The 17,225-nt window shown below is 37.5% G+C and overlaps 1 protein-coding gene across 1 annotated transcript in view; it reads left to right on the top strand.

The window, feature by feature from the left end:
- Nucleotides 1-17,225, top strand: part of HDAC9 (histone deacetylase 9) — an 806,539-nt gene that overhangs the window by 769,173 nt on the left and 20,141 nt on the right. The window contains exon 25 of the mRNA XM_060020406.1: nt 12,335-12,482. Coding sequence (XP_059876389.1) covers nt 12,335-12,482 — 148 coding nt within the window. The remainder of the gene's footprint in view (nt 1-12,334; nt 12,483-17,225) is intronic.

Raw genomic sequence — 17,225 nt, 5'->3', positions numbered from 1 at the left:
AACTATAAAATAAAGAAAATGAGATTATCTTACAAGGTGGTTTTGAATTTTTATGAAATTACATATAGAGCACATTTTCATAGGCAATTAATAAATATTTCTTATCATTTTACTTATCGTTGTTTTCGTCCCAGACCATAGCCTCATAGTCACCTCTACGTGAATAACTCCAAAATTTCTATCTTCAGCTCAGACCGCAGACCTGAGTTCCAGATGTTTCCTAAACTTCTAGCTCAGCATCTTCCCCTAGATGTTGCAAAGGCACGTCTAGTCAACATGCCCAAAGCCAGTCATTATTTTTGCCCCAAACTTCAACCTCTTCCATGTTTATTGGTCCAAGTAAATGGCACCACTATCCTTCCAGTTTCGCTGGAGAGGAATCTAGGAGTTATCCTTCTTGTTGTTCTTTCCATTTCTGTCTACATCCAATCCATTACCCCATCCTGTTTGTTGTACTCCTTAAACATTTCATTTATCCAGCCAATTATTTCTGTTCCCATGGCCACTGTCCCAAATCAGGCTTCCATCATCTTTCTACTGTACCATTTCTATATCCTACAAAGTGGTCTCCAACATCCAATTTTGGTTTCTCCATTTTTGTTTCTCTAACGTGCTGCCAGAGTGATCTTTTACAAAATAAGGCATATTCGTCTCCCTACCTCCTTGCTTTGAACCAGAGGTCAGCAAATTTTTTTCTGTACAATACTAGACAGTAATTATATGAGGCTTTGTGTTTCAACTGCCTAACTCTTCCATTGTAGCAAGGAAGTGGCCATAGCCAGTGTGTAATGAACATGGCTGTTTTCAATGAAACTTTATTTACAAAAAAGGGGTGTGGGTCTGTGTCTTTATTCCCGTCTTAACCCTAGGTTCTTCATGACCTTTTTTTTATTTGTTTTTTCTTAGATTCCATATATATGTGGACTTGAGGATATGGGGAGGGGAAAGGGTAAGCTGTGACAAAGTGAGAGAGTGGCATGGACATATATATACTACCAAACGTAATATAGATAGCTAGTGGGAAGCAGCCACATAGCACAGGGAGATCAGCTCGGTGCTTTGTGACCACCTAGAGGGGTGGGATAGGGAGGGTGGGAGGGAGGGAGACACAGGAGGGAAGAGATATGGGAACATATATATATGTATAACAGATTCAATTTGTTATAAAGCAGAAACTAACGCACCATTGTAAAGCAATTATACTCCAATAAAGATGTTAAAAAAAAGGGTGTGGGACCAATTTGGTTTCTGAAAAAGGAAAAATCTGAAACAAGTGGTATCTGGATATGATATTAAAATACCAGACATCAACCAAAACACCAATTGTAAAGGACACCTAAATTTCTGGCCCGGGAGATGGAGGGAGAAATATTCAACATTTCTGCCACCTGATGCACCAAACAGGTGTGCTGTAGCCACAGCTTGTGACATGCATGAAGTCATCAAGCTGTCAGAAGGTGCAGTTGGGAGCAACATGGGGAATCAGAAGTTAGGAATAGATAAAAAGTGTTCAAGAAATAGAGAGGGAGCAGAGTTTAGTGCTCAATTGTTGTTTCCCAAGAAGGCTGGTAATGAACATGTAACTTTGCACAAAATGTTTATCAGTATTGATCTTTCGTCATGGGGATATAGTGATGAGTGACAAGAACACGGAAGACACAATGATGTTGAATCAGTAGTAGTATCTACTTTAAAATGTAGTCATTATTAAAAACAAAACAAAAATAAAAACTAAGGCCACAGGGGACAATTTAACAAGTGCAGTTGCAGAAGGTGCATTTAGGTATTACTTATGAAGCATGGATTTTTATTTAGATAAAATGACTATGCATTTAGTTTTTATTTTAATTTTTTAATGAGTTTTCAATTTCAAGCGTTTTTTTTTTTCCCAGCTCCAAAGTGAGGTAATAGTTGTTATTTGTTGACTCCACTAGAAGAATATCTTGGTTAAAGATGCAGTGTCCTTAGGATGCTACAAACAGAAAAATCAGTTAATTCAAATAATGGTTTGATATTTTTCATTCAATTCATGGAATTAAAGTTTTTGGAAATAAATTTGCGGAAAAAAAAACTTAGGGCATTACTATGAATGCTGTTATAAATTACAGTGAAAATCTAACACTGACAATATAATCTTTTGATTTCATATTAATATGAAAATTTAAATTTTGCTGGAGCATAGCTTAATCTTAAAGAACAGAAATGCATTTGGCATTGATTACATAGTACCAAATTCCTTAACTTTTTATAAATAATAAAATATAATTATAAGTTTAATAAAAATGTATTTTTAAATCCCTAAAAACAAAACCCAATAAGCTTGATATTCAATCAATGAAAGTTTATGGTGTTGTTCTCAAAATTTTAAATAATTTTTTATAAACACAGGGTAAAATACAATTAAATGAAATACAAAGTTCTTAAAATACAAATGATATTGATGACAAAGAAACACGTTCAGCATGGCAGTACAAAATTTCTCTCTTTGCTGCCCATTATCAACCATACTTTAGAAATGTTTGAAATGACTATTCTGCAATAATACTGAACTATTTTGTAAGTCAGTTTTCTGAACTTTGATTACATCTTTCTAATCATTTAGAATTCACTAATCAAAATATTCAATAAATGGCCCTCTGAACTCACATATGAAGGAATAACTACTATAGGAATTGCCTGTTGATCAGAAATAAAAGTAAACTAGGAAAAACACATATGAAACTTTTTAACATTTATTTTATTGATGTATAGTTGATATACAATGTTGTGTTAATTTCTGCTCTACAGCGAAGTGATTCAGTTATACACATATAGACATTATTTTCCATATTCCTTTCTATTGTGGTTTATCACAGGCTATTGAATATAGTTCCCTGCGCTATACAGTAGGACCTTGTAGCTTATCCATTCTATATATAATAGTTTGCATCTGCTAATCCCAAATTCCCAATCCATTCCTCCCCCCACCACCCTTGGCAACCGTAAGTCTCTTCTGTATATCTGTGAGTCTGTTTCTGTTTCACAGATAAGTTCATTTGTGTCATATTTTAGATTCCACATATAAGTGATATCATATGGGATTTGTCTTTCTCTTTCTGACTTAACTTCAGTTAGTATAATAATCTCTAGGTCCATCCATGTTGCTGCAGATGGCATTATTTCATTCTTTTTTATGGTTGATTAGTATTCCATTATATATATGTACCACATCTTCTTTATCCATTCATCTGTTGATGGACATTTAGGTTGTTTTCATGTCTTGGCTATTGTGAATAGTGCTGCTATGAACATAGGGGTGCATGTTTCTTTTTTAATTATAGCTTTGTTGGGATGTATGCCCAGGAGTGGGATTGCTGGATCATATGGCAACTCTAGTTTTTTGAGGAACCTTCATCCTGTTTTCCATAGTGGCTGCACCAGTTCACATTCCCACCAACAATGTAGGAGTGTGAAACTCTGTTTTTGGACACGGGACAGCAGGCATTGAAGGCCTGTGATCCTAGCAGGAAACAAACAAGGAAAGAGAAACAAAATGATTCCTACAATTGCTGGAGCTTACTGATAAGAGGCAAGTTCCAGGCTGCAGCATAGGGAGAGAGAATTCAAAGAGTGTAGTGGTTTTTCTGAGTAGAAAATGAAGTGATCAGAGTTTGGGGGGATTGAAGTGACTAGAATTTGTGAGGCAGAATACTTGCGATAAAGTTGCTGCTCAAAGAAAGAGTTCTGGGTATCTGTACAAGAGTTTCCTTAAACCACTGTCTTACTTACCTTTCCATACATAAGGTGAAACTCCACAAGGCTGGGGAACTAACCAGTGGAAAACAGTAGGTTAAACAATTCAAGGAGTTCAAACAGAACTGGGAGTAGTTTGCATTCCCACTAGCCAGAGTGGAAAGACCTTGTAATATACAAGGCATCATGTAGAGATATCAAAATGGTTTCATCTTAGTAATAGGGCTAAATTAACTTTATACTAAAGCCTGCTCTGGAGTTAGTCTAACAAAGAATACAAGCATCCTCAAAAAGTTCATACTGATTGCAAGCAATTTAACTGCATGCCCAAAGTCCAATGCTTTAAAAGAACACAGCGAAATTCAACAACCAAAAATGTTCAAATTAACAATGTCAAGCATCCAAAAGAAAATTACCAGGCATACAAAGAAGTAGGAAACTATGACCTAGAACCAGAAGACAAGTCAGTTAACAGAAACTAACTCAGTAATGCAAGGTATGATGAAATTAACAGACGAGAATGTTACTTCCAATGTAAACAGGAAAGTACAAACATACTGCAGAAAAAAATGAAAAACAGAACATGTAAATGGAAGTTTTAGAGATAGAAATAAAATATTTGATATTAAAAAATTCTGCAACCTAAAATGATTAATGGCAGATTATAAACTACAGAAGACAAAAGAAAAAAAACAAAAACAGTTAAGCTGAAGAACAGAAACTATCCAAAGTGAAGAATAGAGAGAAAAATACTTTTAAAAAGTATATCAGTTATATATTGGGCAACATCAGTCAGTTCAACATACCTATAAGTGGAGTCTTACGAAAGGGGGGAATATTTGAAGAAATAATGGGAAAATGTTTCATAAATTTGCTGAAAACTACAGATCCCCAGATCCAAGAAATCCAGTCATTCACCAGCAAAACAAATATGAATAAACTCACACTGAGAAACATCAAAGAAACCAGACAAAAGAAAAAGCATATTACATTCAAAGAAACAAAGATAGAGATGATAAGATAAAAAAATGATAAGAAATTTTTTGTTTTGGCTGCACAGCGCAGGATCTTAGTTCCGTGACCAGGGATCAAACCTGTGCCCCCTGCAGTGGAAGTGTGGAGTCCTAACCACGGGACCACCAGGGAATTCCAATAAAGAAATCTTTTGAATCTCAAAAGTATTATGTTAAGTGAAAGATATTAAAGACTACATAGGGGCTTCCCTGGTGGCACAGCGGTTGAGAGTCCGCCCGCCGATGCAGGGGACACAGGTTCGTGCCCCGGTCCGGGAAGATCCCACATGCTGCGGAGTGGCTGGGCCCGTGAGCCATGGCCGCTGAGCCTGCGCGTCCGGCGCCTGTGCTCCGCAACGGGAGAGGCCACAACAGTGAGAGGCCCGCGTACCGGAAAAAAAAAAAAAAAAAAGACTACATAGTATATGGTTACATTTCTATGAAATTCTAGAAAAAGCAAAAGTTGTACTGTGGCAGAATTTTAGTGGTTGTCAGGGGCTAAGAAGGAGGGCAAGAAATTAATTCCAAAGGGCCAAAAGTAACTTTTTGGGTTGAAGAAAGTATTACATATTTTGATTGTTGTAGTGGTTATCATAACCTGCCCTTAAAGTTGGTAAATTTTATTGACTGTATACACTATACCTCAATGAAGCTGATAAAAAAATAGTCATGAAATGAAGCAAAAATATAACCTTTGGAACTTTTAAAGGACTGCAATTACAAGAAATAGTATTTGCAAAAAGGAAAACATTTAAATTGACCCCTACAAAAGCAAAGGAATAAATGAACAAACTGAAGGATAAGAACTCAAACCATGTACAAGATTTTATTTTGAAAATCTGTAACTAGGCTTTCAAAGATATATATTTGTTGATAGAATCATTGATAAAACTATTCTCAGGGCTTCCCTGGTGGCGCAGTGGTTGAGAGTCCACCTGCCGACGCAGGGGACACGGGTTCGTGCCCCGGTCCGGGAAGATCCCACATGCCGCGGAGCGGCTGGGCCCGTGAGCCATGGCCGCTGAGCCTGCACGTCCGGAGCCTGTGCTCCGCAACAGGAGAGGCCACAACAGTGAGAGGCCGGCGTACCGCAAAAAAAAAAAAAAAAAAAAAACCAAAAAACTATTCTTAGTTGGATAAACATATTCTGTTCTGGAATGTAATGAAATTTAAGAAGTCATATGATTTTGCAGCATCTAAATTTGGTAAATAAAATTTGAAGTTATAAACGGAGAAAACTTTTTTGATAAGTTCAGCTTACATAAAATATTTGCCAAAGGTATTCTGAAAGGAGGAACAAGACAGTAGTCATGAAAATATTTGGTATGAAATACTCATTTCAATATTTTGAAAATTGGAAGTGAAAATATTTCACATTTAGCAGATATTGCTCTGAGCTTACCAGATCGCACTGCACTGGTAGAGACAGTATTTGTCAACCAAAAATATTATAGTCTCTCAAGAAGAGTAAATTAAAGATGCCACAATTTAAAATTTATTAACTCTAAAATTCTGCTTTGAAGATTTCAGGCAATTTTATGAAACAGTCCAAAATATTCAGACCACGTTGAAACGGAAAAATACCAGTGATGACTCTGTCAGTGAGATATATGACCACAAAACTGATTAACATGTGAACGTTTACCAAAAATCATAATACTGTTTGTCATTTTCTAATGTTTAGATAATATTTTGAAAGTTGGTTACTATGCTTTGGCATACATGAATTGTGCTATTTCTATATTTTAGAATTAATAATAATTAGTTGTGACAATTTTTGAATAGTACTATTTTATAGGCCCACTAGTATACTTTGTCAACTAATAAGTAAATAGTTCTATAACATATAATTTTTATTTTTAGCCCCATTTTCGCCTCAAAATTGCCCCAACATGAATGAAAAATTACCTTATCACTCTATTTATACACCAGTTTCCAATATATCTTTATTTTTGCATATATACAGTGCTTAGGATCCCAAGAAAGTTCTCCATTTAGCTAAGAAATACATCCTTTTTTAAAATATATTTATTTGTTTAGTTATTTATTTAGTTTTAGCTGCGTTGGGTCTTCATTGCTGCACGCGGGCTTTCTCTAGTTGCAGCGAGCAGGGGCTACTCTTTGTTGCGGTGTGCGGGCTTCTCATTGCGGTGGCTTCTCTTGTTGCAGAGCACAGGCTCTAGGCGCATGGGCATCAGTAGTTGTGGCTTGCGGGCTCTAGAGCGCAGGCTCAGTAGTTGTGGCACACGGGCTTAGTTGCTCTGTGGCATGTGGCATCTTCCGGGACCAGGACTCGAACCCGTGTCCCCTGCATGGGCAGGCAGATTCTTAACCAGTGCGCCACCAGGGAAGCTCCAGAAATATATCTTAATGAACCTGAAAGAGACCACACTGTGAAACTCCTGGGCTGCCAGTGGGAGCATTTACTCTTCTCTGAGGATTTAGTATTCTGAAATGGGAGCAAAATTACCAGACTTGTGTTTTAGAAGGACTGTCATAGCAATGTGGGTGATAGATTGCATGAGAATAGACAGGAAAAATGCAGAAAAGAATTTCTCTTTAAAAAGAGCTAACAAGCTCTGAGCTCTGGAGAATCCATGAACATAGGCCCCTTGTACGTCCCACAGGTGTTAATAATCTCTAAGGTTGAAGGGATAGGAAGAAGTTTCGGTCAGCGCCAGCTTCTTTTCCTATGGGAACATGGTATGTAATGACAAAAGAGGACATCATTCAAGCAGCAAGAACAAATTTGAGAAGTGACTCCAAGGCTCCCAATGATGATGGAAGGGGGAGGTTGTGGGGTCAGGAGGTTTTCAGAGTCTCAAAGGGCTTTGGTTGGGAAAACGTTTGGTGGATAGGTTATTGCTAACACAGACCTTCATGTGTCAACAAGTACCTCTTTTTCCAAATTGATCATTATCAAGAAAAACCTGGTTTATGCTGAAGTCTGATTACACAGTACCTGCAACATGTCCTTTCATGGCTCCTATCTGACCCAGCGACACTCCATCTGTGTCCCCCACTTCTAACTCTTGACTGTCTGCATTCTGTTATCTAGTTTTTACCTTTTAGATTCATTCTTTGCTTCACCTCTATAGACAAAATACAAATGCAGAACAATGAAAGCCAAATAATTCCCCCCCAGAAGTGCTGAGAAGTGGGAAGATTTATGCAATGGGAAAAATGAATAAAGATAGAGGATATGATCAAAGAGGGAGTGTGTGTGTCCAGGTTTAATGGAAAACCCCTCTCTTCTGCCAGTTTTATTGCCTTAGGAGAGCAACACAGTGGTGGCTGTTACTAGTATTCTACTTTATGAATAGCAGCTCCTGAAAACTCTGGCAGTACACCTTACTTCATTTGTCTAACTTGCTAATGGGGCTATTATTCTCATGCCAACAGATAGGATTTTTCTTGCACATATGTTTCTGTAGGGGGAAAAAAAATACCCATCACATGAAAATATAACCCATAAACTGTAGGGTTTGAATTGGCTGCATATTGCACAGTCTTGCTATACCTACTTCCATTTTAATTATTCTTCTTTACAAATAGAGATAGTGGCCTATAAATGCATTATTAATGTAGAATATTTCCCTTGTTTTTATAGGCTTTGCTAAAAGCCATGTTGAATTTAAAGTTTTGGGTTATTTCTGAGTGAAGAACCTCATACATTTGGATAAAAACCAACTTCTAACATTTAATCTTAGCAGGATATTTTATACACATTAAATTTTATTGAAAAGGTCTCAGCTATTTAAAATCCGTCTCACCACTCACAGGCATAAAGGCTAAACTTTGAAGAATCATTGTCAGTCATTCTGCTGAATGATTCTCATTAATGATTGTCCTTCTGTCCTGATTGTGTTTGAGGAGTAAAGATGTTTCTTGAGGAAGAAGTACAATTCTTGAAAATTGAAGCTCTTGGTTATTCTAGATGTGCCATACTATCTAAAAGTAAGTTGTCCACTGGCCTCTTCAAGTGTTCATAGGCTCACAGAAAACTAAGATTTTCTGCCATAACAAATTTATTCTAATATCCAAGAGTGATATATGACATCAGAAGAATAACAATCATTGAGAATTATAGCAGGAAGAGACCTTTCCTTATCATCAGTCCCACCACTATCATTTTATAAATGTGGACACTGTGCTCCAGTGATCCAAATGATTTCTCTGGGTCTAGGATGGGGTCCCGATTTATAAATCTCGACTCCCAGGGCTCCCTTTAGAGCCCGAAATACTCAGAGAAAAATTCTGCACGGGTAGCTTGGTCAAAAGACATTCTGGTGACTCTGGGCAACTCCTGGCTGTAATTGCATGAAACGGGCCTCTGATTCTCTTCTCAGTTAGATACCTGGCTTAAAGAAAGTGATCCACGTGGACTATAGGACCTCTAGCGATACAAGTCTGTGATGGACAACACTACAGGCTTCAGAAACTTGGGGTAGGCTCCACAGGTTCAAAGAGCACTGTGCCTAATGGTGCCTTCAGCTAGGTGGTGAGAAACACATCACTTTGAAAAGGGATACTCTTCAATGAGCACTTGTCTCCAGTTTCATGATAGCTTCATCAGTGAAGCAACGAGGTACTTGCAATAGACTATGAGAAATGAAGGTAATGAGAAGTGAAGAGTAGAAAGAACTAGTCTCAACATGGTTGTCTCACTAGGTGCAATAAACCCATGCCATAAAGTCAGTAAAAGGTAGATCAGCTGAGTCACATATCTAAGGAGCAAGGGTAATTTGTTGTTACCAAAGACGATTTCTTTGGTAAAGGGAAGAATATATATATATATATATATATATATATATATATATATATATATAGTTTTGCCATGTGCATAATTCTTTTAAGTTCAGATATTCCTATATTGAGTCTATTTTTGTATTTTTAGGGGTAGTGGGAGGGTGGTAGAGAAGGACTAAATAAAGGAGGACAGCCGATTACAGAGGAAGAAACATTTTCGGAGTCAAGCAGTCCTGGGTGAGGATTTCAGCTCCTCTGCTTTTTAGCCATGTGACCTTAGAGAAAAATTACCTAACACTGCCTACACAGTTGTCATGAGGAGTAAATAAAATTATAAATGTCATGAGGAGTACATAAAATTAAAATGTGAAAACACCTAGCACAGTCCTTGGCACATATTGGAAGCTCAGTAACACGAGTTTCTCTTTCCTGTAATTTGTAACATAATTTAACCCACAAAACCACCTGTTGTTTATTTGTCAGAGGCCTGATATTAGTCACTCTAGAAAAAAAGGAAATGATGACTTCTAGAATCACCTGCTCTGTGAATATCATGTGCTAAAATAACAATTAATAATAATACTTTGTGAAACTGATTATATCTGAAGGCACTTACAGATAGAATATGATATTTCCAACTTGGGTAAGATGATAATGACATTGTGATATAGAGAAATTAGGGTCTTGGAGTGGAACTGTCAATTCAGAATTATCTTTCAAAGCTGAGAGAGGTAGGAGGCTATTAAAGAATAAGACAAGACGCATTTCCATTGCTCACCTCCTAAACCTCTCTTTAGTCCATCTCTTCATTTCTATTCTGTCACTTACTTTTGGTTTAGACATCATCATTTCCTGCCTGGATGTTTGCCAGGAGGTGAAATTGGTTTTCCTGCCACCACTCTCACCACCTACTAATCCATCATCCGTAATCTCTCCAGAAGGATCTTTGAAAAATTTAAACCTGATTCTCTGCCTCTTCTCTTTAAAATGGCCCCTCATCACCCACAGGTTGAAAGCCAAGATCACTGGCATGCTATTCAAGATTGTGTGTTAATTAGCCCATGCCTACACCATAGCAGTCTCTTGCATTACACTCCATACTGCTTACATTCCACTTGTGCCTAGCAGTGGACTTTGTACCCCAGTGAACAACAGAGACTTGAGTATCTGCACATTTGTGTGCATTATTTCCTCTTCTAGGGATACCTCATCACCACCATCTTCCTCTGTTTCAGCTTGACTAACTTCTGATGGTCTTTCAAATACTTGGTCAGGTGTTATTTTTTCTGGCAAGTGTTCTCTTGCCTTCTTGGCATCAAAAGTATATGTTCTTCTTATTTCCTCTTAGGATCACATGGGCCTTCTCCATACAGAATTGTCATTGTTTGTTAACTAAAAGGGCTTTCTTAACTAGACCATGAATTTCTTGGTGTCAGGGAAGCATCTTTGTGTCCTCAACATCTGGCACAGCCTTGGCTTTCAGAAAATGTTACTTTGTGGGTTCATTCAGTTAGAACTGGTATCATTTGGTCCAAATTAAAAGCTTTATGATTCTGACTTTGGCCAGACTAGGTGATCACAGCAAGTAAAGTAGTAGTAGTAGACAACTATGCCAGAAGGTTCTGTCGACATGGGGAGTGGATGGGAGACTGGGTCTCCTCCCCTAACATGACATGACATCCATTCCTTTGTGAAGCAGTAAGATAAGGAGAGGCCAATCACGAAATGTTACTTATAGCTGGAAGGAATTTGAGGCCATCCCACTGTTTCTGAGAAGCAAAAATAAAGTGCCGAAGAGCCCTGCCAGCATAGGATGGTTAGTGGCAGAGCTGGGTCTAGAACTGGGTTATCTTACTCCCCAATCCAGTATTCACCCATTTGTCTTTTCTACTCTAGCATAACTTTATTTTAATTTGGGGGTGGGGTGGAAGTAAGCTACTTTGCGTGCCAGCTTCCCTCTTAACTGGTCAGGCTGCCGAGATACTGCTTACCTGGTGAGTCATGTCAGCACCTAGGGAGACTCTCCTGCTTTGATATGGGGCTATTCAACACTCCACAAAAAAATAGCTTAGGGGCTGCAAAAAGGCTGTTGACTCTGCTCTTTCTTATTTATCCCACTGGCATGTTCTCATGAAATTACCTCCTATTTTCCTCTCATTCTCCTTCCCTGCCTCAAAAAAAGAAACATCCGTATAATTGGATCCGTATAACTTATGGAAGGGCTCCAACATCAGCCAATGCATATATTAAGGTTTTAAATCAATTATTGTTCTAGTACACACCCCGGGGTTGAGAAAGAAAGAACATCCAGGACTAACAAACCTGATTGTTCTGGCAAAGTTGCCATTCGATTCATGCTGGCATTTCTGGGCTTTTCTTTTCCTTTAATATTCCAACCTCATTAAAAAAAAAAAAAAAAGTTAATGGCTCAAGTAGCAATTTTTAACATTACTGGTTCATTCAGTTTCTCCATAAGACTTCTACCTCCCAGTCTCTTGAGGATTACCCAGAGGGCATGATGCCCAGAGTTTGCTTACCTAGTTGCAGAGACAGCTGTCAGTCTGATAGTGAGTTCATTAGACTGTGGATTATTCCTCACTTTATTAACTTCTGAGCAAGGGAGAGACTCAGGCTTGGCAATATGAGCACTTCACAACTTGGCATTCCAGATTGAGAAAAACACTTAATCATAACAGTTAAGAAATTAAATTACAACTGTGTATAACATTGTGAATTTTAACCTAACAATTACTCTGAGTTAGACCTATACAAGTTTCTGATTAACACTGTTGAACTAAAATTCCTATAACATATGATGCATGGGTCTTTGTGTTTTTTAGGCAAGTACTGGAAGTCGGTAAGGACGGTGAGTGTGCCGAGGGGCTGCGCTCTGGCTGGGGCGCAGTTGCAAGAGGAGACGGAGACCGTTTCTGCCCTGGCCTCCCTGACAGTGGATGTGGAACAGCCCTTTGCTCGAGAAGACAACAGGTATGAATGCAACATGGGGGGAATCATCAGGGTCAGTAACATCCAGGCTCATCATTAGCGTTTGTGAGCCTCTCTCTAGGCTCTCCTTCTCCGGTCTCCTCCACTTCCACTTCTGCGAAGCCACAGATGCCACAGCACATGCTGTCGGCTGTCAGGAATTCATGTGTTTCATTCTTCATGAGAAACACAGAGGTGGGGCATGTTGTTACAGTTCACAGAGAAATAGAGTGATGAGATAGATGGTCCCCGTTGGATAATTTAGTACAGATCATTATGGAGAAAGCTTCTTGTGGGCTTAACTTCTTTCCTTAGTTATCTCTATTTTTCAAGATGTTCTTTTTCTTTCTCTCATCATTTCGAAGTTACTGATATAACAAAGGGGAAAAAGGAGAGCAGAAGCTGGAGGTATGGCTTGTCAGTTGGGTAGCCTTATATGACTGTCCGTGAGGTACAACTACTCGATAAAGATGAAAGTCACCTTCCAAGAAGATGGGAGTGTGTATAAAGGAATGTGTGGATGTGGGTCTGATTTTATTTTACTTTATGATAAGAAGGAGTTGATTTTAATTAGTCTTCATATGAAGAGCTTTCAGGAAAAGAAAAAAAAACATAAAGATAACCAAAGATTGAGTTTGCTTCTTCTCCTTTTAAGAAATGTTTGTCAATTTGTACATTTTGCTGTTCAACAGACAGTGCTACATTCAGGATTTCTTTTTACTATGACCAAAACCACCCCAAATGTACAGACAGTGACATTGGTGCTCTCTGTGGATGACTTCAAAGTCACATTTCTTCAATTTAAAAATGAATAGGTGAGCTTGCACTAAAGCTCTGCCAGCTTGCACTTTTAAATTGCTTCTGAGAATGAAATCGAACTCCCTCCGTCAATAACATCACCATTAATTACACAGATCCTGCTACTAGTACATAGGTTGGCAATTTTCCCAAGAATGCACAAATATGAACAGTTTTAGTTTTTCTTGCTTTTACTGGGTGTTCAGAGTTTAATGGATTTAACATCTTGCTTTGGTCAAAAGCAGGAGATACATTGAATAAGAGATTTCATTTTTATGCAATTGTTTTTCCTAACTATAACCACTTAAAAAGAAGATTACCAGTAGGAAAAAAAAAAGTTGTACAATATTGTATTAAGAGATATCTTCATATGGGCATCTGGAGCATAAGGGTAAACTTATTTTACATCTTTGATAATATGAACTAACCCCCTGCTGTTCCCAGCTAAGAACCAAACCAAGTTCATAATCCAAAGGTGTTGCAGTTATTCCCAAGGCCAAATACAGTTAGTTGTCTGTCATTTGAGGGCTGTAAAACTAAGGAAACTAACATCTGTTAGTGTTGGATATAAAAGGAGCGTAGCTATTCTTTAGAATTCATTTAGTATAGAGAAACGAAGCTAAATTCCAGCCTGAGTGAAATGAATTGTAAGTAATTTTTCCCATTAAATTGCAGGGCTTAGAATAATAAAGAATAATAAGTGCTGTTGTGAGCCCCACATAACATAAAAATCTCAGCACTTTGGCAGGAATTGGCTCTATAAGCATGCTTGTTTATCCTCAGGTACATAGTGTGCTTGACTCCTGATCATCTATAGGGACTTGACCCTGGCTTCAGTTCACTGTGATTTTTAAGCTTCATCTGATGGCAGAGAAAGAATGGGAATGGGAATGTTTTGATGTACAGGGAAACAGTTGAAGCTTGTGGCCTGGATTCATGTTTCTTTATCAGTTTTAGACAGATTGTATCTATTTTGATTGATTTTTCTTATGGGAAGGAAAATGGTTTTGCTTGAAGTATTTTTGGTGGCTTTGAACTCACTTTTTCAGCAGAGGAAAAGAAAAATTCTTCTAGAACTGGCTTTTGCATTTCTATTGAACCATGCATGAATTTCATCACAGAGAATCAGACAGGGAGAAGCCTTAAAAGCCACAGAGCATTTATTCTTTAAAGGGGAATGCTATCAGAATTGTCCCCCAACTCAGTATAGGAAAGATGGCTTTCACAATGAGGTAAAGAGGTAGAAATGTTCTTAGGCCTTTGTTATGAATGCAGTGTTATAAGTACACAGGAAATTGAAAAATTAGAAAAATCAGAGAACTAAATGGATGGAAAAGGGTGAAGGCAAGATTCTTTTTATAGGAAATTCTTGCCAGTTATTTTGGAGAATATATTGGTGTTTGGAGTGAGATGACTCATTTTGTACTAAGATTTTGGGTAAAGCAGCTCTTTTCCTGGCCAACTCATATCTGACTCATTTACCACTAGTGAATAAGGGATAAAATGCTCCTGGCTAAGAACCATTGTAAGTATTTTTTGTTCAGTTTGGGGGGGGGGTGTGAGGGAGATGACAACACAGTGCAAACAGTCATTTCATTTTTATAACTCACTGATGGACCATGAAGAATAAATTATTAGAAAAAGGCTCGGGATTCATTTTGGGGATGATTGACTGAAGTACAGTTTTCAAAACATAATTTTCAGGTGGCAGAAGACTTGAGCAGGAACAAAATGGTGGGTCAGTTAAAAAAACAACAAAACAAAAATAAAGGACAAAAAACTACGTGGGGTCAAGTTACATGTTCAAAAAAAATAGATAGGACTAGTCACATATAGCATATTGTTTAGAAGACAGAACTGTGATCTTAGTTTCTTTCTTGATTGTCAGGAGACTGTACCTTTAAAAGATTATAGTTTGCATTGTTCAGGTATCTATTTCAAATGCTTCTACTTTGAAAAGGTCAGTTCAATATTGAGGTTTATTCTTGGATACCAGTTCGGGCTCTGCTGAAAATCAAGAAAAAGTTTTCTCTGGCAATCAAGACTTCAGAATGATCAACTCTTAAGTTACCGGGAGCATATTTACACTCTAGAATTTCTGACTCTCTCGTTTTTTAATCAAAACAAAAACTGAAGGTTAGGTTTTCAAATGTCAGTTTATTGATTATAGTGTGAGTCACATTAGATTTTCTTTAATACAAGAGGATCTGGTTGTTTCTGAATCATTTCATCTTCAACTTTTGTCAACTTTTCTCATGAATGAGATGGTTTCAGTCATTATATGACACAGAAGCATGAGAAAAATATATGATTCTGAATCTGGCTATTTAATTAATTTTTATTGGAGTATGGTTGCTTTATAATGTTGTGTTAGCCTCCACTGCACAACCAAATGAATCAGCCATACACATGTAGATATCCCCTCCCTTTTGAACTGCCCTCCCATTTAGGTTACCACAGTGCGTTAGGTAGCGTTCCCTGTGCTGTACAGTATATTCCCATTGGCTATTTTGTTTTCTGAATAACTGTCTTATTCATGAATATTTTTTAAAAGTATAATAAGCTAGAAAATCCTAAGTATCATCCGCCTTAGCTTTGGATGGTCTATCAGTAGTGTCAAGGGCATTGATAACCCCATTTTCCTGTGTCTGGAGATTTATATAGAAATATAGACCAGTCTTAAATACACATTCGTGTCTAATAGAAATACAGCTTTGTTTTCCATGCTTTAGGATTGTCTCTCCAAGGCTTCTGGAAGCTAAATGTTGCACTGATTTTTCAGGTCTCTGATTTTTCTCTCTGATACCGTTATTGTGAGCACCTGTTTATCTAAACAGGCAAACATTCCAATATACATTTTATTCTTAATTTTCATCCAGTGTCAACAATACCTTAGTTGAAAAGTGGACTGAGATTTGGAAGCTCCTGGTAAAAGAAAGGAGCTCCTTTATCTTCTTTTCCTCTTCCTCCTGGGACCATCATTTTATCCCTGTGTTCAGTGCCTAACATGTGGTCTTGGGGCATGTGTGAACTCTTAGTATGTTAGGGATTAAATCCAGTGTGTGATGTATTTCAGGGTTCCCTTCTGAACTGTTTACAAACAAGTGTTTAATTTGAAAAAAGAAACACAATGGACTAGAAGCATAAGTAAAATGAGATGCACGGTAACTTTAGCTTCCCACCATCCTCATCTTTCAGTCCTGTCTTCTTACCACTACAGAGGAAGAGTAGGTTGTGACTCTGGAATCAGCTTGCCGAGGTTCAGATCCCATCTCCATCTTAATAATTGTTGATCAGTGGCAAGTTACTTATCTCTCTGGGCTTTACTTTCTTTGTCTTTAAAATGAAGGGAAAATTTCAGAGGGTTTTGAGGATGAAATGAGACAATACATCTTAAGAATTTAACATAACACTTGACACAGAGTAAGTACTCAATATTAAGGTTGGCTTTTGTTATTTTTTTCTATCTTTTTCCCCGCTTGCTCAGTTTGCTCTTTTCTTTCCCTCCATTAATACATTGTTCATCATCCAGGGATCTATAATATTAGAAATAGAGAGGCTGTACCTGGGCATCTATATGTTTAACCGTTCATAGGTTAAATCAATAGTATAGTCATTAAAAATAAAAGATTGATAAATAATCACTAAGCAGTAAATTCAGTTAACTAAGCTGTGATTAGCTGACTTAAAGAACTTTCACAATACCTAATACATTGTAGGTAATAAACAAATACTTATTGAATGAATGAGTCCAAGACAGACAACAAGACATTGTTAAAATGGTAACAGGACAATTTGTCAGGACAATTTGTAATGATACCTGAAGTTTCTTTGTCTCCTTGTCTCTATGTACTATGTTTTCTGAGGGAATCAGTGTTTTTATCTTTCACAAGAGTTTTCAAAATGTGTATTTTACATTTTTTCTTCCATAGTACTAATCGACAGGGT

Source organism: Delphinus delphis, chromosome 9, assembly GCF_949987515.2.
Source record: "Delphinus delphis chromosome 9, mDelDel1.2, whole genome shotgun sequence".
Classification (NCBI taxonomy): Eukaryota; Metazoa; Chordata; class Mammalia; order Artiodactyla; family Delphinidae; genus Delphinus; species Delphinus delphis.
Note: the sequence above shows the minus strand (reverse complement) of the source record. Positions and strands in the feature narration are given on the sequence as shown.